Source organism: Curcuma longa, chromosome 7 (genome assembly GCF_044706935.1).
Source record: "Curcuma longa cultivar G26 ecotype Majalengka, Jawa Barat chromosome 7, ITB_CL_G26_1.1, whole genome shotgun sequence".
Classification (NCBI taxonomy): Eukaryota; Viridiplantae; Streptophyta; class Magnoliopsida; order Zingiberales; family Zingiberaceae; genus Curcuma; species Curcuma longa.
Window position 1 is genome coordinate 7,837,313 of NC_133867.1, and position 17,700 is coordinate 7,855,012.

At 37.4% G+C, this 17,700-nt stretch overlaps 3 protein-coding genes across 4 annotated transcripts; all 3 read right to left on the reverse strand.

Moving 5' to 3' along the window:
- Nucleotides 1-28: 28 nt before the first annotated feature.
- On the reverse strand, nucleotides 29-5,497 carry LOC141832458 (autophagy-related protein 18g-like). Of its 2 annotated transcripts, none has more exons than XM_074719966.1 (10): nucleotides 5,281-5,497; nucleotides 3,874-4,335; nucleotides 3,388-3,783; nucleotides 2,989-3,234; nucleotides 2,099-2,908; nucleotides 1,837-2,009; nucleotides 1,538-1,614; nucleotides 980-1,297; nucleotides 369-431; nucleotides 29-267 (listed from the first exon to the last, which is right to left on the reverse strand). In XM_074719966.1, the coding sequence occupies exons 1-9, from the start codon at nucleotides 5,452-5,454 to the stop codon at nucleotides 427-429; spliced, it is 2,661 nt and encodes an 886-aa protein (XP_074576067.1). In that variant the 5' UTR covers nucleotides 5,455-5,497; the 3' UTR covers nucleotides 29-267; nucleotides 369-426. The 2 variants fall into 2 exon arrangements, with proteins under 2 accessions (XP_074576067.1, XP_074576066.1); XM_074719965.1 differs by having other exon boundaries at nucleotides 980-1,417.
- Nucleotides 5,498-7,038: 1,541 nt separating this feature from the next.
- On the reverse strand, nucleotides 7,039-10,421 carry LOC141832151 (putative protein phosphatase 2C 35). Its single transcript, XM_074719639.1, has 4 exons — nucleotides 9,351-10,421; nucleotides 7,562-7,693; nucleotides 7,251-7,476; nucleotides 7,039-7,165 (listed from the first exon to the last, which is right to left on the reverse strand). Exons 1-4 carry the CDS (start codon nucleotides 10,323-10,325, stop codon nucleotides 7,149-7,151), a joined length of 1,350 nt encoding a protein of 449 aa, XP_074575740.1. The 5' UTR covers nucleotides 10,326-10,421; the 3' UTR covers nucleotides 7,039-7,148.
- A 385-nt stretch (nucleotides 10,422-10,806) lies between these two features.
- On the reverse strand, nucleotides 10,807-17,089 carry LOC141831791 (BTB/POZ and MATH domain-containing protein 1-like). The gene is made up of 4 exons (XM_074719195.1): nucleotides 16,533-17,089; nucleotides 15,463-15,811; nucleotides 11,302-11,578; nucleotides 10,807-11,207 (listed from the first exon to the last, which is right to left on the reverse strand). Exons 1-4 carry the CDS (start codon nucleotides 16,976-16,978, stop codon nucleotides 11,041-11,043), a joined length of 1,239 nt encoding a protein of 412 aa, XP_074575296.1. The 5' UTR covers nucleotides 16,979-17,089; the 3' UTR covers nucleotides 10,807-11,040.
- Between the last annotated feature and the right edge of the window lie 611 nt (nucleotides 17,090-17,700).

Sequence of the window (17,700 nt, forward strand, 5' to 3'; positions counted from 1 at the left end):
AAAAAAGAAAAGACAAACGCCATTAATCACACAGGAAGCTGATTAATAATATATGTTTATGTACAGAAAAGGAGAATCCATCTCCACGAAAAGAAGCATGACCTCCAATTGCGTGAAACAAAACTCCAAATATACAGATTGTAGAGAGACTTTTTGTAATAAAAGGAACAAACAAACGTGGATTGGTAGGCGGGATCCTTATAGTTTCCATTTAACTTAGGTACTCGATTCTTGGCCTTTCTTTGATGTCTCCTTTCATCATATAAACTGCATTTCAAATAGATGGTCAGAGTCTCACAAGTACATTTTGCTGATTCAAGTTTGTAATTCGGAAGTAGAACTGGATGAAGAAACAGGAATTTACTAACCGAATTGCACGTCAAACCGCCAATTTTTACAGTGATTCACCGCTTGGTTCGAGCACCATCAATCTAGTTCACAACATGTTTGAGATGAGTTAGTACTAACTACTAGTCAGTTTTTGATAGGAAGCACATTGATGCGATAAAAAGAAGAGAATTTCATCAGAAAATCATCTTGCACAACATAAAATTTTAAAATTTTGACATTTTTAGAGTCCGAAACCAACATTAAGACTTGTGTTAAAGTTACAAATCTAAAAAAAAAATCACACTCTCAGATATTAGCTGCATGCTAATTTGCAAATCAACTTGCAGTCAAGTTTTGAGAGATCGTGAATTTGCAAATCATAGATTTGTGACTGAAAAGTGTTAAAAAATTTAAATTTATAGAGTGCAAGCTGATTAATACCTTGCCTCCTAGAACTTGGAACTAGCCCCAAGCTAATTTTTAAAACAGATTAAACATTTTCTAATTTTAATGCAAGTCATAAGCTGAGCTTGTGACTCCAAAAATATGACAAATCTTAAATTTATAGGGTATAAATTAGCTTGTGCCCTAGGAGAATGGGATATTTCTCTAGTAGATCAAAACTATAAGGGTAAATGACGATTCATACCTTCACTAAAGAACATGCCTCCCATCATGGCATCACTATCCATATCTTCCTCAGTGCTTTCGCAATGGCTGTTTTTGCTGTTTGCATCTGTAACAGCTTCAGTTGGCATACTGCAATCATGTGAGTTGTGAAGTTTATCTTCTTCCCATCCAATGTCAGTACGGCATGTCTTCGGATCCTTAACACTCTCACTGAAGGTAGATGTATAGTCATCTACAAGTCCACCATTTCGTGGCAAGTTACTTGTCATTCGTAATGCACCATTAGTAAGAGAGTCATCCATGACAGGGAGACTACCAAGGTGTCCTGAATGAAGTCCTGACACCGAAGATGGAACATCAGTAAATTCATTAAGATTTAACTTCACTGAATGCAATCCTACAGATTGATGAGGCCCTGCTTCATGAAGATCAGATAACATTTGTGCAGTTCTTGACCCTAGATAGACAGAGACCATCGAAGTTTTTACTACAAAATCTTAGATTATAGACATTTCACTAAACTGTATTTTCCTTATCAAATAAGGATCATAACAAAAAGATGACGGGTTAAAATTACCTTTGATTGTATTATAATTCAGCTCATTTTTAGCTTGAAAAGTTCCTGACGATAAAGTCCTATAGGTATCTCCAACCCTGCAATGATGTAAATGTAACATGAATTGTGTATTAGTGATAGTGTTCATTGTTTATCCTCGTCTTGCCTACATCCATTTCATTTTAGTTTACTGCAAATATCACAAAGGGATAATTTTAGTGCAGGACTAAGATCACCCTAAAAATTTATGATACTACCAACAAAAACTTGACCAAATCATATACTTGAATATAAGAACAGTTTCCTTTGTGAAACATTACCTAACATTCCTGTGTGACTGAGAATGATCAAATTGCCCAAGAACTGGAAGCAAATCCTTTTGCCTTATTTCCACCTCATTAAAGGCGAATTTTTCCATTTCAATCTCTCCACCAGTTATATCTCTAGCAAGATCTTTATAAATCCTTGATGGACTCAACTCGCAGAAAGAAATCTAACAAAAAATTAGAATATAAAAGTTAAGCAGAAAATTGAAGAATTGATCATTCTCCATAATTTATCAGAAATATGCAACATGGATACCATTGATTTCTGCCATATAGGAATCTTCCCTGTTCTAATCTGCACTTCCGCATTTGAAATGTGTCGTTGAGCACTTTTGCTTCTCCCCAACTCTGTTCCAGATACAGTGTTGGTCCTTGGCATAGAATATGTTCCATTATCTTCAGAAGAATCCATGAATTTCTCACTATTTGGAAGATTATTAAAGATAACTCTAGAAATATCTTCCTCTTTTCCAGCCCAATTTTGTCTTCTGCATACATCCCACCACAGGACCGGCTCAGGGCATAACTCTTCGTCTTGCATTTGGAGCAAAGAAGCAGGTGCAGCTTTTGAGCCGCTATCACAAAGCTTGAAAAGTGATGATGGAAGTAGTTCATGTTGTATCACATAACCAGAAGGAGAGAATATAAGAAGGCTTTCCAATGAGTCTTCTTTAGAAGGCACCTTTAGGGTTTTACAGCATTGTGAGTTATGGAACACAGCAGCAATAGCACCTGATGATGGAGGTACCTTTCCAGCTGCAGATGTAGCAACATTGTTGACAATGCTTAGCCAACTTGAATTTCTTTTAACCCTACTAACTACCGAACATGTAATTGGATTTGGAGGTGGTGGTGCTTTTGACTGGTGATGCATTAGACAACATGAAGATGTCCACCATGGTAACGTGAGACTAGGAACAACAACAGGTCTTTCACCAGGAGTTTCTTGTGCTCGGAGAGTAGCATCACCACCAAATGGTGATATCAGATATATGTGACAAGTGTTCCTTGATGACACGACTGATATCCACTGACTAAAATGACTAAAGGATATATCCTGTATGACCTGGTTTCAAAAGAAAGATCAAACATGTTTAAAAGGTCATGCAACTCTAGTTAAAAAATTATGGTGATGAGAATCCATACAGCTGATGTTAGTCCACGAGAAAGTTTGTAAAGATGAAAATGTGATGATGTCCAATCATAACTTCCTAGGTTAGAATCATTTTTTTCACGGGTCGGCATAATCCTAAAAATGTTTAAATTGTGCCCATGTATTGAAGCTGTAACCAGAAGGGTACCACTAGGGTCAAAACACAGGGCAGATATCGGACTGGTATGAGCTCTAAATTGTGAGATGACCTCCTTTGATGCCAGATCTTTAATAACAACCTACAGAACAAAATAAAAGACATCATTCTACCTAGAAAATAAACCTAGGAATTCAAATATGAAAACCTTGAATAATATATCTTTGTTAAAGTGGGAGTAAGTTCTTGCATACCATCCCTAAGAGCAACTTTCCAATATGGATAGCATACATACCATGCCTGCAAAATCAGGTTCATTGGAATGTGTTGACAATGGAGAACTAGAACCATCAGGAAGTAGCTCTTGATAATATCTTGATAGAGTTTTGCAACCCTTGTCTCCAAGATTGAGGATTCCAGCAGCCAATGTTTTGCCGGATTCCATTGCGTAGCGAGCAACTAAATTTCCTCTGCTTGGGGAGGATGATGGGCTTACACCTGGAGAAGGAGTATGACTTTGTGGGCTAAGACGACTGGTAACTGGTACAAGAGGGCTATTGCAAGCATAAGCTAACCACCTAGGACCAACAGCCATTGGACCGCAGCCAATACTAACACCAGCTATGCCTTGTAATGGATATGTCAGAACACTGAACTTGTTCTCTAGAGTAACAGCATCAAAACAGTATATCTGCAAAGACAAAATGTGTAAAACACAATAGAAAAAATATTTGCATAAATTTTTAAATTCAAATCCGCATGACAAAGATATCCTGCTCACTTGTGCTGCCAGTGCCACAGCAACTATTCGAGGGCTGCATCGAACAATATATACAGCTGAACGAAATCTCAGAACATGAACATAACTGTGAGACTTTAGTGAATAAAATCGAACAACTGTAGAAGTGGACACACAACTTCCTGATTGATGGTTATCACTGTTCTCTCTGATCAATGCACTCAGACGGCCACCTTGCACCACACCTGAGCCATGAGTTTCATCACCAGCAACAACCAACAACAATGGATGTAATGCTCTGAATCCTTCGATGGTTCCAGACTTAATAGGCAAGGGCTGCATCTGTAAAAATGTGACTGGGCCATCACGCTTGGAAACCAGCTCAGAGACATGAGAGGCATCTTCGACATCAAGAACTTGAAATCCATTTGAATAACCTAGTAAGAGAACATGCTTGAAGGAAAAAGACCCAGTGTCTAGCTTATCAAATCCAGCCCATAGAACCTGTTAGAGGCAATACATTTATCAGCAAAACCTGCATACGGATAGTTAACCATTGAAATCTAACTCACTTATCAATATTTAAGTAACAAAGCAACTAAAAATCAAGGATTAAATTTTGAACATGCTTAATACATGTGGCTTTTATCTAACAAAATAAATCCTGTTTTCCATCCACTTCATGGGAACTCCATTACTCCAAAATCACATGAACAAGTGTGGGTAATGACAGGATTTAGGCAGACACTTCATTGTTATATTCCACAATGGCAAAATGCCCAAACAGAAGGAGAAAAAAAAAGTAAGAATTCGTATTATATACTGAATAATTTAAGAATGTCCAAACGGAGTTGATGCCCCTCTGATCCTATTATTTAACTCCGCGGGTAATATCTACTAATTCTCATTTGTTCAATTAATAACTAGGTTTCTGCATGATTTTTTCAATGAAAGCATAGCAGAATTAGGGAGCTAAAGGCAGAATGGCAGAGCCTCACTCAAATGTAATTAACCCTTAAATCTCCTCAGTGTTTCTTTGTTTTGGTTCCTAGAGGAAGCACTCTGATCCCAGATCGATATCGAAGGCATAAACATACACCGCAAAGATTCATTCTTTCACACTAGGAAAGAGAATACTAATTAGCATCAGCAGACAACTACGAGGATGAACCAAACCCCCTTTTCTGAAAAATGGCATGAGATTTCTTAATGATCAATTGCACTCAGAATTCCTATACCAAAATCATGGAGCAAGAATCTAAGCTCTGCAAAAAGAAGACAACGGAAATAATCCCTCCGAATCAATCAGAAATACACAAAACTCTTATGGAAACCCTTGAGCATCGGACTAATTCTCGTCGACAGAAAAGCCAAACCCAAATCATGCATCCAAGCTCCCTCACGGACCGGCAGCCAAGGCACCGACTTTGGCTAAAAGGAAGAAGTTACCTGCTCCTTCTCATCGTCGGGCGCGGAGGCCATCGACGCTGCCATCGACGCCCCGGCGGAGCAGACGGTGCTCGCGACGGCCCCGGCGTTGGATGACACGGTCTTGAGGCAGGAAGATATGATCCGAAGGGAGCTCGGGAGCAATCCATTCCTACCTTTTCCCCTCCTCATCATCAACTTCACCTATCGCCGCCGCCTTCACTGACCGCCGGCGATACTAAACTTCACCAGCACCGGCCACAATCAACCATTACTAATGAAAACTAATCACTATCAGGATCTTATCCATGTTGAGACAAAGTAATCTACCTGATCATCTTTATCACACATCCACTTTTTCCCCGCTTATCACAAATCCAAATTTTATTTTTATTATCCAATGATAATCAGTAAGTAAAGCACCAAAAAAATCAAATAATTCCATTGGAAAAATCTCTTTTATTATTATCCGATATAAGCAAATTTTAGAAATTAGAATACTGTTTACTTTGTTTTTTTTAAGTTTGAAAAGATATTAGTGGGGAAAATTTCACTTTAACCCCTATAGGTTATCAATTTTTAAATTTACATCCTATAATTAAGGGTGACTAAAAGTTTAATTAAACTGAAGAAATCTATGAAATCAATTGAATTTAAAAATAAGATTCGATTATTTAAAAATCTTAATTTTAAAAAAATTTAATTATATCGATTAATTCAATTCAATTTAATTTTAAAATTATTTATTCTACTAAACTAAATAAATCAAAATAATCAATAATCAATAAAATTTTAAATAGGTAAACTTATAAATCTCTAATTAATCAATAAATTTTTTATAATTTTAAAAAATTTAATTATTTTGATTTTAATCAAATTAATTAATATTTTATCGATTCAATTTATTTAATTTTTATTTAAAAATTTAATTAATTTTTAAAAAATTAATTTATTAATTTTGATTAATTCAATTCAATTTTAACATAATACTAAGTTTACTTACGATACAGAAGAAAATGAGAGAGAAAATGAGGTACATTTAAGATTTTCAAAGGTCTAATTAACATTTTTCTTTAACTTCGATGTTTTGAAATTTTCTTCATTAATATTTTTTTTTCAACTCTGAAAGATAAGTGAAAACTTTAGTAAATTTTTATGACTACGAAGCGAAATATTCGTAATCATCATCATCATTGGAGATAATAAAATAAGTTTGCAGAGAGATAAATAAATAAAGAGGGGATCAAAGTAGTTGTGAGAAAAGATCCACCCAAATTATAAATCTACACAAATTTCATGAGCAAACAGCACTCCATTATGTTAGTTGTTAACACTTAGCAGCACGTTAATCTCAAAAAAACTATAGAATTCTAGTACAACCAGCCTAAATACTATCTGTTGCAGCAAGTTTGGAAATACATAACATACCCATTTAATTCTGCAAGTTCCACTCGATTTGGTTACCTGACTCAGCTTACGACCATCGAAGAGTTGTGAGACTTAGCCGGCCAGGTCAGTCGGAACATCTTCGGTCGTTAGTGTCTCTGCCTCCTTCGCTTGCGTGGTGGAAGTCATCACAAAGTTCGTGTGTAGACAATAGAGCAATGATACATTACATGAAAAATATAACATGAAACTCAACATGATATACTCCATGCAGTGGATCCCACATCCATGCAATGGGACCCATAGCCATGCAATTGAATATGTCATGTTGGTTTCATGCTGCATATCATTGCTCTTTTTCATATCAATTATAGCGATAGGAAGGAGCTAGCAGATTGAAACTTGATCCATATGCATGACAAGAGTAAAACATATTTCATTTGGGATACTGATACAAGCAGATGAGAGATCAGAGGAATCAAACATGCATGCTGTAGCTTCAGTCAGTCTGGATTAATCACTGTGATAGTAGAAAAAATGATCAAACTGAAAATTTAGAGAAAATAAAAGAAATAATGAAGGCAGGATTGAAGTAGAAGCCATACCATTTAAATTGACCGAGCGAATAGTGGGTGAAGTTGCAATACGTTCATGACATGGATTTACTGTCGATCCAAGAGAGCATGAATTGGAGTCCGAGCTGCCTTTTCCTACATTGTTACTGGGTTCACTGATTGTTTGCCTTTCAAATTTTACTGTCTCGGAACTTACGGAAGCATTGTTGCTGGTTTGAATGGTTTTCAGAGTTGCTAAAGAATCTGACTGATAACTCTGGTGGAAGGTTGAATTAAAAATTTAACATGGGAACCAAAGATAAAGTCCAACGAACATCAGATGAAAAAAAAGTTGAACTTACATCTACCATATCTTTGATATGCACAATAATAACTGTTATATCGTCTGTCCGGTTTTCATGTCCTAACCACAGCTTGTAAGATTCAGCAGTAATTGCTGAACAGGCATCTCGAGGATCCGGAAATCTAGACACCTAAAGGAAAAGATGACTCCAATATGGAAGAACTGAAACTATAAATAGCAATTAACTGAATCTTTCAATAGAAGTTGTAGCAATGTCCATAGGTACGGTAAAAGAAGATCGTAAGCTATAGTATCGGAATCAGTTAGTCTGAAATGTCTAGATGTGTATCTTTTCTGACATGTGAGAATTTTTAGTTTTCTACTGGAAGAAATACAATGTGTCTCAATAGTCTATGGAGAGATATAAGTTGGTTGACACCAGTTGCTAAATAGTTGGACACTTGGCCTATGTAGTAACTGAGTGCATAAGCAAGTTCTGTAAGAAAAAGAGAAATCCAAATGGGCAAACAAACTTGCACGGCCTTTTTTTTTTTAAAATACAAGTTCAACTTCTTCCATACCACAAAAAATTTGAAATTGACGATTCAAGGCGATCATCAATTACATTCTACATTTCTCTAGACATGGAAAACAATGCCTAAAGTTTGGATTTCTTTTTCAACAAGCATTAACCAAAGGGTATATAATATGAGGAAACATTGTAGCTTAATAATCTAAAATAATTTCAGTTCATTATCACAACAGTTGAACTTAATGTAGCCAATAATAAGGCCAAGCCTCATATTGGCATAATCTGGTACAAAATTGAAATGATAAGCAGGAGGAAGAAAATGATTGAATGGAAATAACAAACATTTAGGGTAGCCTTATTGGCTCAAGAAAGAAGAGGTGTTTGGATTTTCTCCAGAAAGAACATTATGTCCCTTACAGATGTAGCTAAAGAAGTTTGATGTGTGTTAAAGAATTAGTCACTGATGTTTTAGCATGTATTTTTTTAGTGACTATTTGTATCTTTGCTACTGGTTTCCATGGAATAATCACTAGTTGAGCACAGAGTAATTACATGTCTTATGCTTATATTATTCCAGATGATATACAGTGCATTGAAGGTGCAATCATCACAATTACCACAAGAAAACATACTAATGATGAGGAAGATAATTACTATGCCACTAAAATTTAAACTTTTTCTATTTGCCCAAATTACTCCAACTGATGAACGACTTTCTATTAGTATTTCTTACATCCAGCACATGTACCTTTAGGTAGAAAAAGGTACATATGTTGATGACATTAAAGAACATAAGCATTAAAATAGTCTTGTAGGCTAGTAGTTATAGTTACTATATTATATTCGTAGAAAAATCTAAAATAGAAGGAAGCCGAACATCTGAGATATAAATACATATGAAAGATAATCTAGCAACCCCACTCCTTTAATACCTCAGACATTAGGCAATTATTGCTTTTAGGAAGTCCCTGTTCACCTTTCCATTTTTAAATGAGCTACTCAGAGTAATTTAATGCAAAACATAATTGGGAACAAAATAGAATAGTTTGTGATCTATTGAATTGGAGAAGTTGACAATGTTGTGAGGAATAGCAATGAAGGTCTAATGTGAAGTTCAAGTATACTAATCATAGTGACGAAATGTGGGTTTGTTAGTTTTTATATTCACAACTTCACCTGATAAACTAGCTCTCAATTTTAGCTGGGAATTGGAACTTGCATAGCAGTCTGTCAATTAGTAAATAGCAGTAAGGAGAGGAGTCTAATGACAACGAAAGCATGAAGCAAATAAGAGTTAATCAAGCAAGATTATTACCATATCAACCACCATCTGACTTGATAGGAACTCAAAAATGCCATCACTTGCTATAACAAAGAAGAGATGGTTTGGCGTAATCTTTACAGTCTTGACCTCTGGAACGGCGATCACGCCGATGCTCTCAGCCGTCATATCTCCAATGCTCCTGGTGAACGCAGTGCCCGGATACATGCCGTTCTGCACCCACAGCCTTGGAGGATCCCCATTCCCATCCTCTTCATCGCCCCAGCTCTGGATATCAGGATCCATCATCCCTTCCACTTGATCAACACACAACACTCTTGCACCGCACTGCTTCACCCTCTGATACTCATCCTTCCGATATGGCGTCTGGTCACTGGACAACTCCTGGGCCACCACGCAACCCCCACTCCAAACTCCGGCCACCGCTCTCGAATCCCCCACATTCGCAACATAGAGAGTGTCGCCGCTGACGAGAACCGTGATCGCAGTCGTGCCGCTCATCGAATCGTCGATCTCGCTACCGTGGAGCGCGGAATTGGTGGCGACGAAAGCAGAAAGGAAGGCCATCACAGGGTCATCCGGAAGGCGAGCGTCGGAGGTCAATAATTCCGTGAGCTTATCGCGGACGAACTCGGCGCACTGAGCGCCGAACTGGCCGTGCCCATCAAAGACGCCGAAGAAGTGGAGGTCGGGGTTGGTCTGGAAGCTGGTCCGGACGCAGAAGCTGTCCTGGTTCACACGGTCCAAGGAGTCCGGGTAGTGCCCTCGCTGGGTGAGGGAGGCGAAACGGAGGCAGACGCCAGCGGAGGGGACGGGTACGGTGCCGCCCGGGCCAGCACGATTCGAGAACGCGCGGAGAAGGCAGCGCGGCGATCCGATCTCATGGATCCTGAGGGGGTCGGCGCCTTCGACGGCGCCGTCGGTGGAGATGGAGGGGGGATGGTAGCGGCAGCAGCAGCAATAGCGGCAGCGACAGCGACAGCGGTTCGTGCCCTGCACGCAGCCCATGTCTCGGAACTAAGTTGTCGGCGGTGGTCGGAGAAGCCGGAAAGCGAGCGATCGAGGGCAGCGGAAGGCTCGATCACATCAAGAAGAGGAACAGCGACGGAGCAGGGGGACCATGGCGGCTTGACATGATGAATGAGATGGTATCAGTGTGGACCAACAGTCCATGTGTGGGCGAGCGACAAGTCGTCTGTTGTGGTTCAAAAATTAAAAGCTTTGTAATGTGTTTATTATTTTTATTTTTATTTTACTCTTTTCTATAAAAGTTATTTGTAATTTTTAACAAATATTTATTAATAAGAAGGAAAATTTTATCGTTCAAAGATGTCTGAAAAACATTAACAAATATCCATTTTAATTTCTTTTAGATTTCCGAATTTCACTGATTTTAAACAAAACTTCAATTAGAAAACCTGCTGATTTCAGCCAACGATATCGCCAATAATTGAAGTAAAGACGACGAATGGGCAAAGGAGATACAGCCTTGAAGGATTAGAACCAGACTAGCAATTTCAATAGCGACGGTTTTCTTAGGTTACACTTAGAAATCAAACTGGACTTTTGACAAGTTCAGTTTGGCTCTCCCGAGGTAGGGGTTAATAAAGTAGCAGTACAAGGAACAGGAGTGTCATTTAACCAGGATATTTAGGAGAACAAAAAATTAAGATCTTTACAAATAGTGAGCCTTTGATAGTCCTGATTCATACATGCCGCAACATTATAGTCGAGGTTTCACACGCCTTCCATTTGCATCGCTGCCATCGAGGGCATCTTTTGTGTAGACTACAGAGTTTTCTCCGATCCTGACGACGTATTCCAGAAGCTCGGATAGAATAGATGGGCAACTGAGCTTCAAGTATTCGAATCCCTCAGTTTGCATCACAGCTGCAAAATTCACCAGAAGAGAAGATGATAAGAGTTTTGATTTTGTGTATTCATGATATGAAAATGTGGCGGTAAGGTCGAATATGAATTTCACCTCGCAAGTTCTCAGGTGATGCAACAAACTTGAGGCAAACTGATTTAAGCTGAAAGCAGTGGTGCTGCTCGGCAAGTGCTAGAGTAGTGGCCACAGTGTTTATGGCAACATCGTCACACAGCTTTGCTTCACATAGTAGTTTAAGTCTATCCAATGCATAGCGATCGGCAGCAGCAAGCATGTGTTGAGCCATTAGAGTGGAAGCACATTTTGTATTTAGACCAGCAAGGTCTTCCATATCAGGTAAAGAGTCCCAATAGATGTAATGGAGTAGAGCCTGACAACAAAAATACCAAGTTATGAAAATTCAATTCAAGGATCAAAGATTACCATAATAAAAGGTGCAAGTACTAGTGACAAAATCAAGTTATGCTGGATTATACGGCATTCTCCTTCACAAGTAAATGGCACTTGTGCATACTCATGCATGCAAAAAAAAAATGATGAATTTGAGGCTTCTACGTTTCAGGATGGTGCAGACTATACTAAATGCTTCATATGAGGTATCTGTTAATATAGAACTTAAACAATACAATACAACTGCAGAACAAACGTGTAGGCCTAAAGTTTCAATACCTAGGTCACCAAAACAATCCAAGTTTTGAAGATAATAAACCATATGATTTGATGATATCTAGAGCGTGTGGATAAGGTTTAACTCATCGAAGTACCTCAAATGACCAAGATAGAACAACCAAATACAAGCAAACATAAGATGAAGAAATATTCAAAGGAATGTGATGGAACAATTCAACACAGAAGCATTAAGAACAGAACTTGCAAGTATCAATCTACTTGTTTGGTAAGATTTGATGTACAAGTGTTTGATATAATCTCTAATCTTATTGAAATTCTTTCATCAGCAAGCTACATCAGAGTCTATATTGACAAAATCGTGCCAAACATGACAAGCAGATAGCAAAAAACTGTCTTTGATATTGGAAATCTAACAAACTCTTCTATGGATCAAGCAATTGACAAAAACAAGTTGTTGTAAAATGTTCTGTTTGGACTTATTCACCGTCAAAACATTTATTTGCTAACAATATTTAAACTCTATAAATACCTCATATCAGCCATCAAACCCTTCTTAATGATATTAGGAAATATTGAGGCATAAAGAGTACATTCTTTGCATTCAAGTGGGACTTTGACTTAGCCGAGAAACCACTCATCTCTAAGTGGAGCCATCTGATGTCCAAGACATCAAGAAGCATCCAAAAGTTCAAAATGGCATAAAGATGATCTTTTTTATCATAGAAAGCATAATGTTTTTTCACTTTGTTAATTCTTTTTGCTTTCTTGCTGAATTTGAGTGCTTAGTTGCAAGCAACTTTGAGATTGGCAACAATTTTGAAAGTTTAAGCTTAGTTGCAAGTTTGTGACTATTTTAAGTAAGCACCATTGACACTTTATTGCGGGTTAACAAACTTTAAAGGCTGAGATTTTCTTCTTTTTTATGAAACCTTTAGGAAGAATTAGTTTTGGCAGTAGGAGTGATACACTAACTAAGGTGTGAGCAAGGAATCCCTACACACATAAGAATAGGATTCTCATTTAATTGTAATATAAAACTATTAATCATAAATGATTTGGACCTAGAAATTCTAGAAACGAGATAGTTAATGTTGTGAATCTTTAGAGAGAGAAAATGGGAGAGAAAGAATGAAAGGCGGGGAAAGAAAATAAAGAGAAGAAAAAAAAATGAGTTTGTGTGGATCCTTAAAGAGAAAGAGATATAAGGAGGCAAACATAAAAGACAGCAATACCCTTATTTTTTAAGTTGAAACATCCATTGTTAGTTTTCCACTACATCTTCAACATTGAATAAGGTATTTGTGTTATAATGCACAAGGGCTGTGCTATATCAGCTCACAAGAGTTATGTTGCTCATATAAGAGCATTAATGCTTCCATGCCCACATGTTCATCTGTAGTCATGTGCAAGAGCTCCAGCTATGAGGATTTGGAGGTAGCAAAAATAATATAGTAAGCTGAAGGCTAGTATTGAAAGTTTGTAGCATAAATGATTTTCCTCTTAATTTGAGAGAAAACACACATCAGGGAAATGGAATCTTTTCCTCTCAATTCAATCGTCCTTCCGTCATAATAAGCATTTGATTTTAGTCTTCCTCTTCTTTCCTTTTACCTTCTTTCCCTTCTATTTTCTCTCAAAAGAAACAACATAAATGAGGATTGCCTCAATTGAATAATCCTTCTGAAAATCTCCTTGTAAACATTGTGAATTGACTTGTTTTGTACTTCCATGTTTAAGTGAATTTGCTAATTGTGTAATTTCAGAATTCAATAAACTATTATTCTAGTAATATAATTTATTTGGCACTCACATTAATATACTGGTTAATTGGCAAACTATCTCTTGAATAGATTGGTTGTGAGACAAGCATTATTTTAAGGTTATGATACAAGTTGAGTTATTTCATCTAGCACTTGTTGTAAAGTCATCAAGTTGTGAAAACTGAAAGCGCACTGTATGAAAAGTTTTCCTCATGCTTACCCTTTATCACACAATTCACCCATATCTTGTGTATTTGATCCACTTCCAGACTATGAACTAGAGATTTAAGAATGATGAAATACACTGACTAAATAATGGAGTGATGCATCTAGCTCATATGAGTGAACAGACATTCATTTCATAAACACAATGTTGATTTCCAGCTGCTTTTAGGAGACTAGTCAGGGAAACAAACTTCCACATACTTTGTACAATATGGAAAGCACGTATAAATATGGCTCAAATTTATCTACCTATATCTCCAAATTGTGAGCTTCATATATAATGAAGAATCTAAGTTAACATATAAGTTATATGTACCTCCTTCCCCCAACATGCACATATACACGTGCCTTACTGGATGAATGGGATCAGGGGAATAGATTGGCTCACACAAAATGGTCACTTCATAAGCGTGAAAGAAATTAGGTACTATTTTTCTGATGAATCACAATGAGAACTTCAGCAGAAGCCAAGTGGTAAAAGAAGAAAGATAAGAGCATACGAAAAAATCATTAAATATCCCAATCAAATCTATGCAAAGGACCAACAAGCAAAAGTAGCATGTTCGCACTAACCATAACTATGACATCCACCAAATTTAATATTTATAATGGCAAATGTAACATTATGCCTTGTTTGGCAACTGAAAAAAAAAATCTGTTTTTAGTTTGTAATTTTCAAAAAATAAGGCCATTTAAAAATATTTACCACATCATTCACCTCTAATAGCTTCAAATATGTCAAAAAAAAAACAATTGTAAGTATTTATTCTATTTTTCTTTTCAACTTTTAAATTCTATTTTCTAAGTAACGAGAAAAATTTTCAAAAAAAAAAATCTAAAACAATTAAGGTCTTAGCATCTACCGCACATGGTACAACTGAATAAAAGTTACCAGACTAACGACTTCCCAGAAGTTGGAAAAGGGGGATTCTATGAATTGAATTATTAACACCATTTCATGTGTGAAAAACTGTGAGTAGACTAGCTGAAGCTATGTAGACTTCTCATCCAGTGCGGTATGTGTTTTGTATATCACAGACACTAGTAAGATTTGGATGCAGAACATCTTGCTATTATACCATGGTAAAGTTAATTGGTTAATCACTAATCTAAAAAATCTACAGATTTTAATAAAGGCACATTATGCACATTTTTATTCTTGAGAAAACACAAGGCTTAGTACAAGAACAAAAGGTGTAATAAATCAATAATCACACAATTATGTAATATAAAACTAATAGATTCCTGATTGATGCAATCACACAAGGCTTTTATCATAACAGGTTGCATCTTCCATACATCATTGCATAAGTGAAAACACGAGTATTGATCTTTGTGACAAATACACATTCAGTGAACTGTGGCAATTGTATAGCAGTGACAGATCAAAATTAGTTTAAATTAAATATTAAATACATAATATATAATAATAGCACAGATAGGATAAGTTTGCTATAAACAGTCATTACAGTGCAAGAAAGTTAGGAGCTATGATGTCTTAGAAAGAGGTTAATGTTAAAAAAGAGAGAAAGTGAAAAAACTACACAAGGGAATAACATAAGCCAATGTTGTGCAAGTTAAATGGTTAAAGATGCCAACAAACAAAGTAGCAAGTAGAAAGTAGATGTAACAAGACTACCTTAAAAACTGGAGCTTCCATGTCTTCAACCTTTAGGCAATGCAAGTTCCTGTCTTTCATTGGACCAAAAAGCTGGGCCCTGAACACAGGTGACCGAGCTGCAAGTACCAATTTGTGAGCATTGAACATCTCACCATCTACCTCAAAACACACATCAGTTCCCTCTCCACTTTGTAGAAACTGGCCAAAATGCTGGGCTATATTCGAAGGTGGTACTGATATGGTGTAGATCTTGGGTGCCTCAGTATGTGATCTAACAACACCAACAGTACAGTTAACTAAGAGACAGTCATCTTTAAGGTAATCTGATGTCTCTAACGCAGTTCTTTTAAAAAAGCGTTTATAGCCCCTGCATCATTCAAAGAAAAGCACATCCATGCAATTAGTCATCTGTAGTGTGCATTACCGCAAAGTACCTTATTTTAAATAAATGTAAATACTCAGCATGCAAAAAAAATGAACATAGTATCAAAGGAGATAATATGTTACCTTTACTATCAACTGAATCCATTTCATTACCCACTTCACCAATTATATTGTTCCTTCAAATCACTGCATTGTTTAATTGGAAGTTTGAACTTTTACAACTACCATCATCGCCATTATCAACCTGTGTTATTCTCAACTGTTTGGGGTTGGCATTCACCCCAGTGAGCTCTATTCAAGGCCATGTCCCTTGCATTATTCAAATCAATTAAATCATTCCTTAACATATTGATAAATGCTTTCTTTGGTCGCACTCTATCCCTTACACCTTCCACTCTAATCGATTTAACTATTCAAGCTCTACCCATGGCCTTTGAATATGTCTCATTTCAACCTATTTTCTCATTTTATCTCTGTTGGAGGTATACCTATTTGTTCTCAGATATTAGTAATTTTGTATCCTTTTACAACTACCATGACCTCCAAAATAACAGAAAGAAGCAATTTGGACCGGATGAAAAGTGAAGATGCTAAGTAAAACTAAGTCTATGATACCAATGTAATTTAACAGTATTCAAGATATAACATTTACAAGCGAACAAACAAAAAATGAAGCAATTCGATCCTTGTGATCAACCACTCACCACATGCTGCCTCGGTACTTGAGGGTGTAGGGTCCACTCTCAAGCCTCCTTCCGAAGTGGCTGTGGACTTTGTGCCGCTCCCTCCCACTCTGATCCAAAAGCGTCAGCTCGAACAGCGCCCTGACATCGGCCCCCTCGCTGGCCAGCGCAATGAACAGAGACACATACGCCGCAGCATCCTCCGTGCTCTTCCCGTCGGGGTAAAAGTAGACAGCCCAGTCGTAACCCCCCACGGCGAACGTGTCCGACGTCGTGTATTTGCCGATTCCAATCCCCTTAAGCAGCGAGAATCCGGAGATCTTGAAGTGGTGCGAGCCGTTCAAGGTGTCAGTGACGGACGTCGAAGCCGTCTCCGTCGGAGGCGCCGCGGGGAGCGCCGGCGAGGACGAAGCGGACAAGGAAGCCCGGGCGGAGGGGCCACCCCTGCAGACCCTGCCGCCACCCATCCGAGAAGCGCGAGATCGAAGCCGATCGTGGCGGAACCGAACTAGGGTTTCGGAGGCGACCGAGAATGAATCTGCGACCGCGAGGAAGAGAGAAGGAAATTGGGGAAGCAGCAAAACGGCAAGGGGCGGTGAGGTGTATTTAATGGAGAGGGGTAGCAAGCCACCCAGCCACACGTTTTGCACCCTACCGAATGATTGGAAGTGAGCGGGGCCCGCCCAAGGACCAAAGCCCCACCTGCTGCGGTGGACTTCGGCGACTAACATGAAAGGCTGAGGTACGGGTATAATTGGGTAGCTGAGTAACCTAAGCAGAAGACAAATTGATGTGTCCATGCGTAATTTTCTTTTTTAGGAAATATTTAATTAATTTATTCATTTGACTCCTAGTAATTTGAAAATTTATATTCTTTCTTGAATAATTTATAAAATAAAAATAAAAATTTCTTAATAGAGAATAAAGCTTAATGTTCGTAGAAATTATAGAAACTAGATGGTGTAATTAATATGCACCTAAGTGGAATAATTCCCAACCTATTTTTTACCATCTATTCATTAAAAAGACTTAATTAGATATGCTTGATTCATTACAACCATCTACAAATATTACTCGTTTTATTTAATATTAAATTAGAAATATCCAATATCATCTAAAAGGTATGGTAATATTTTATAATTTAATATTAATAATTTCTTGTTTATCCAATCTCTTGATTTAACATTTT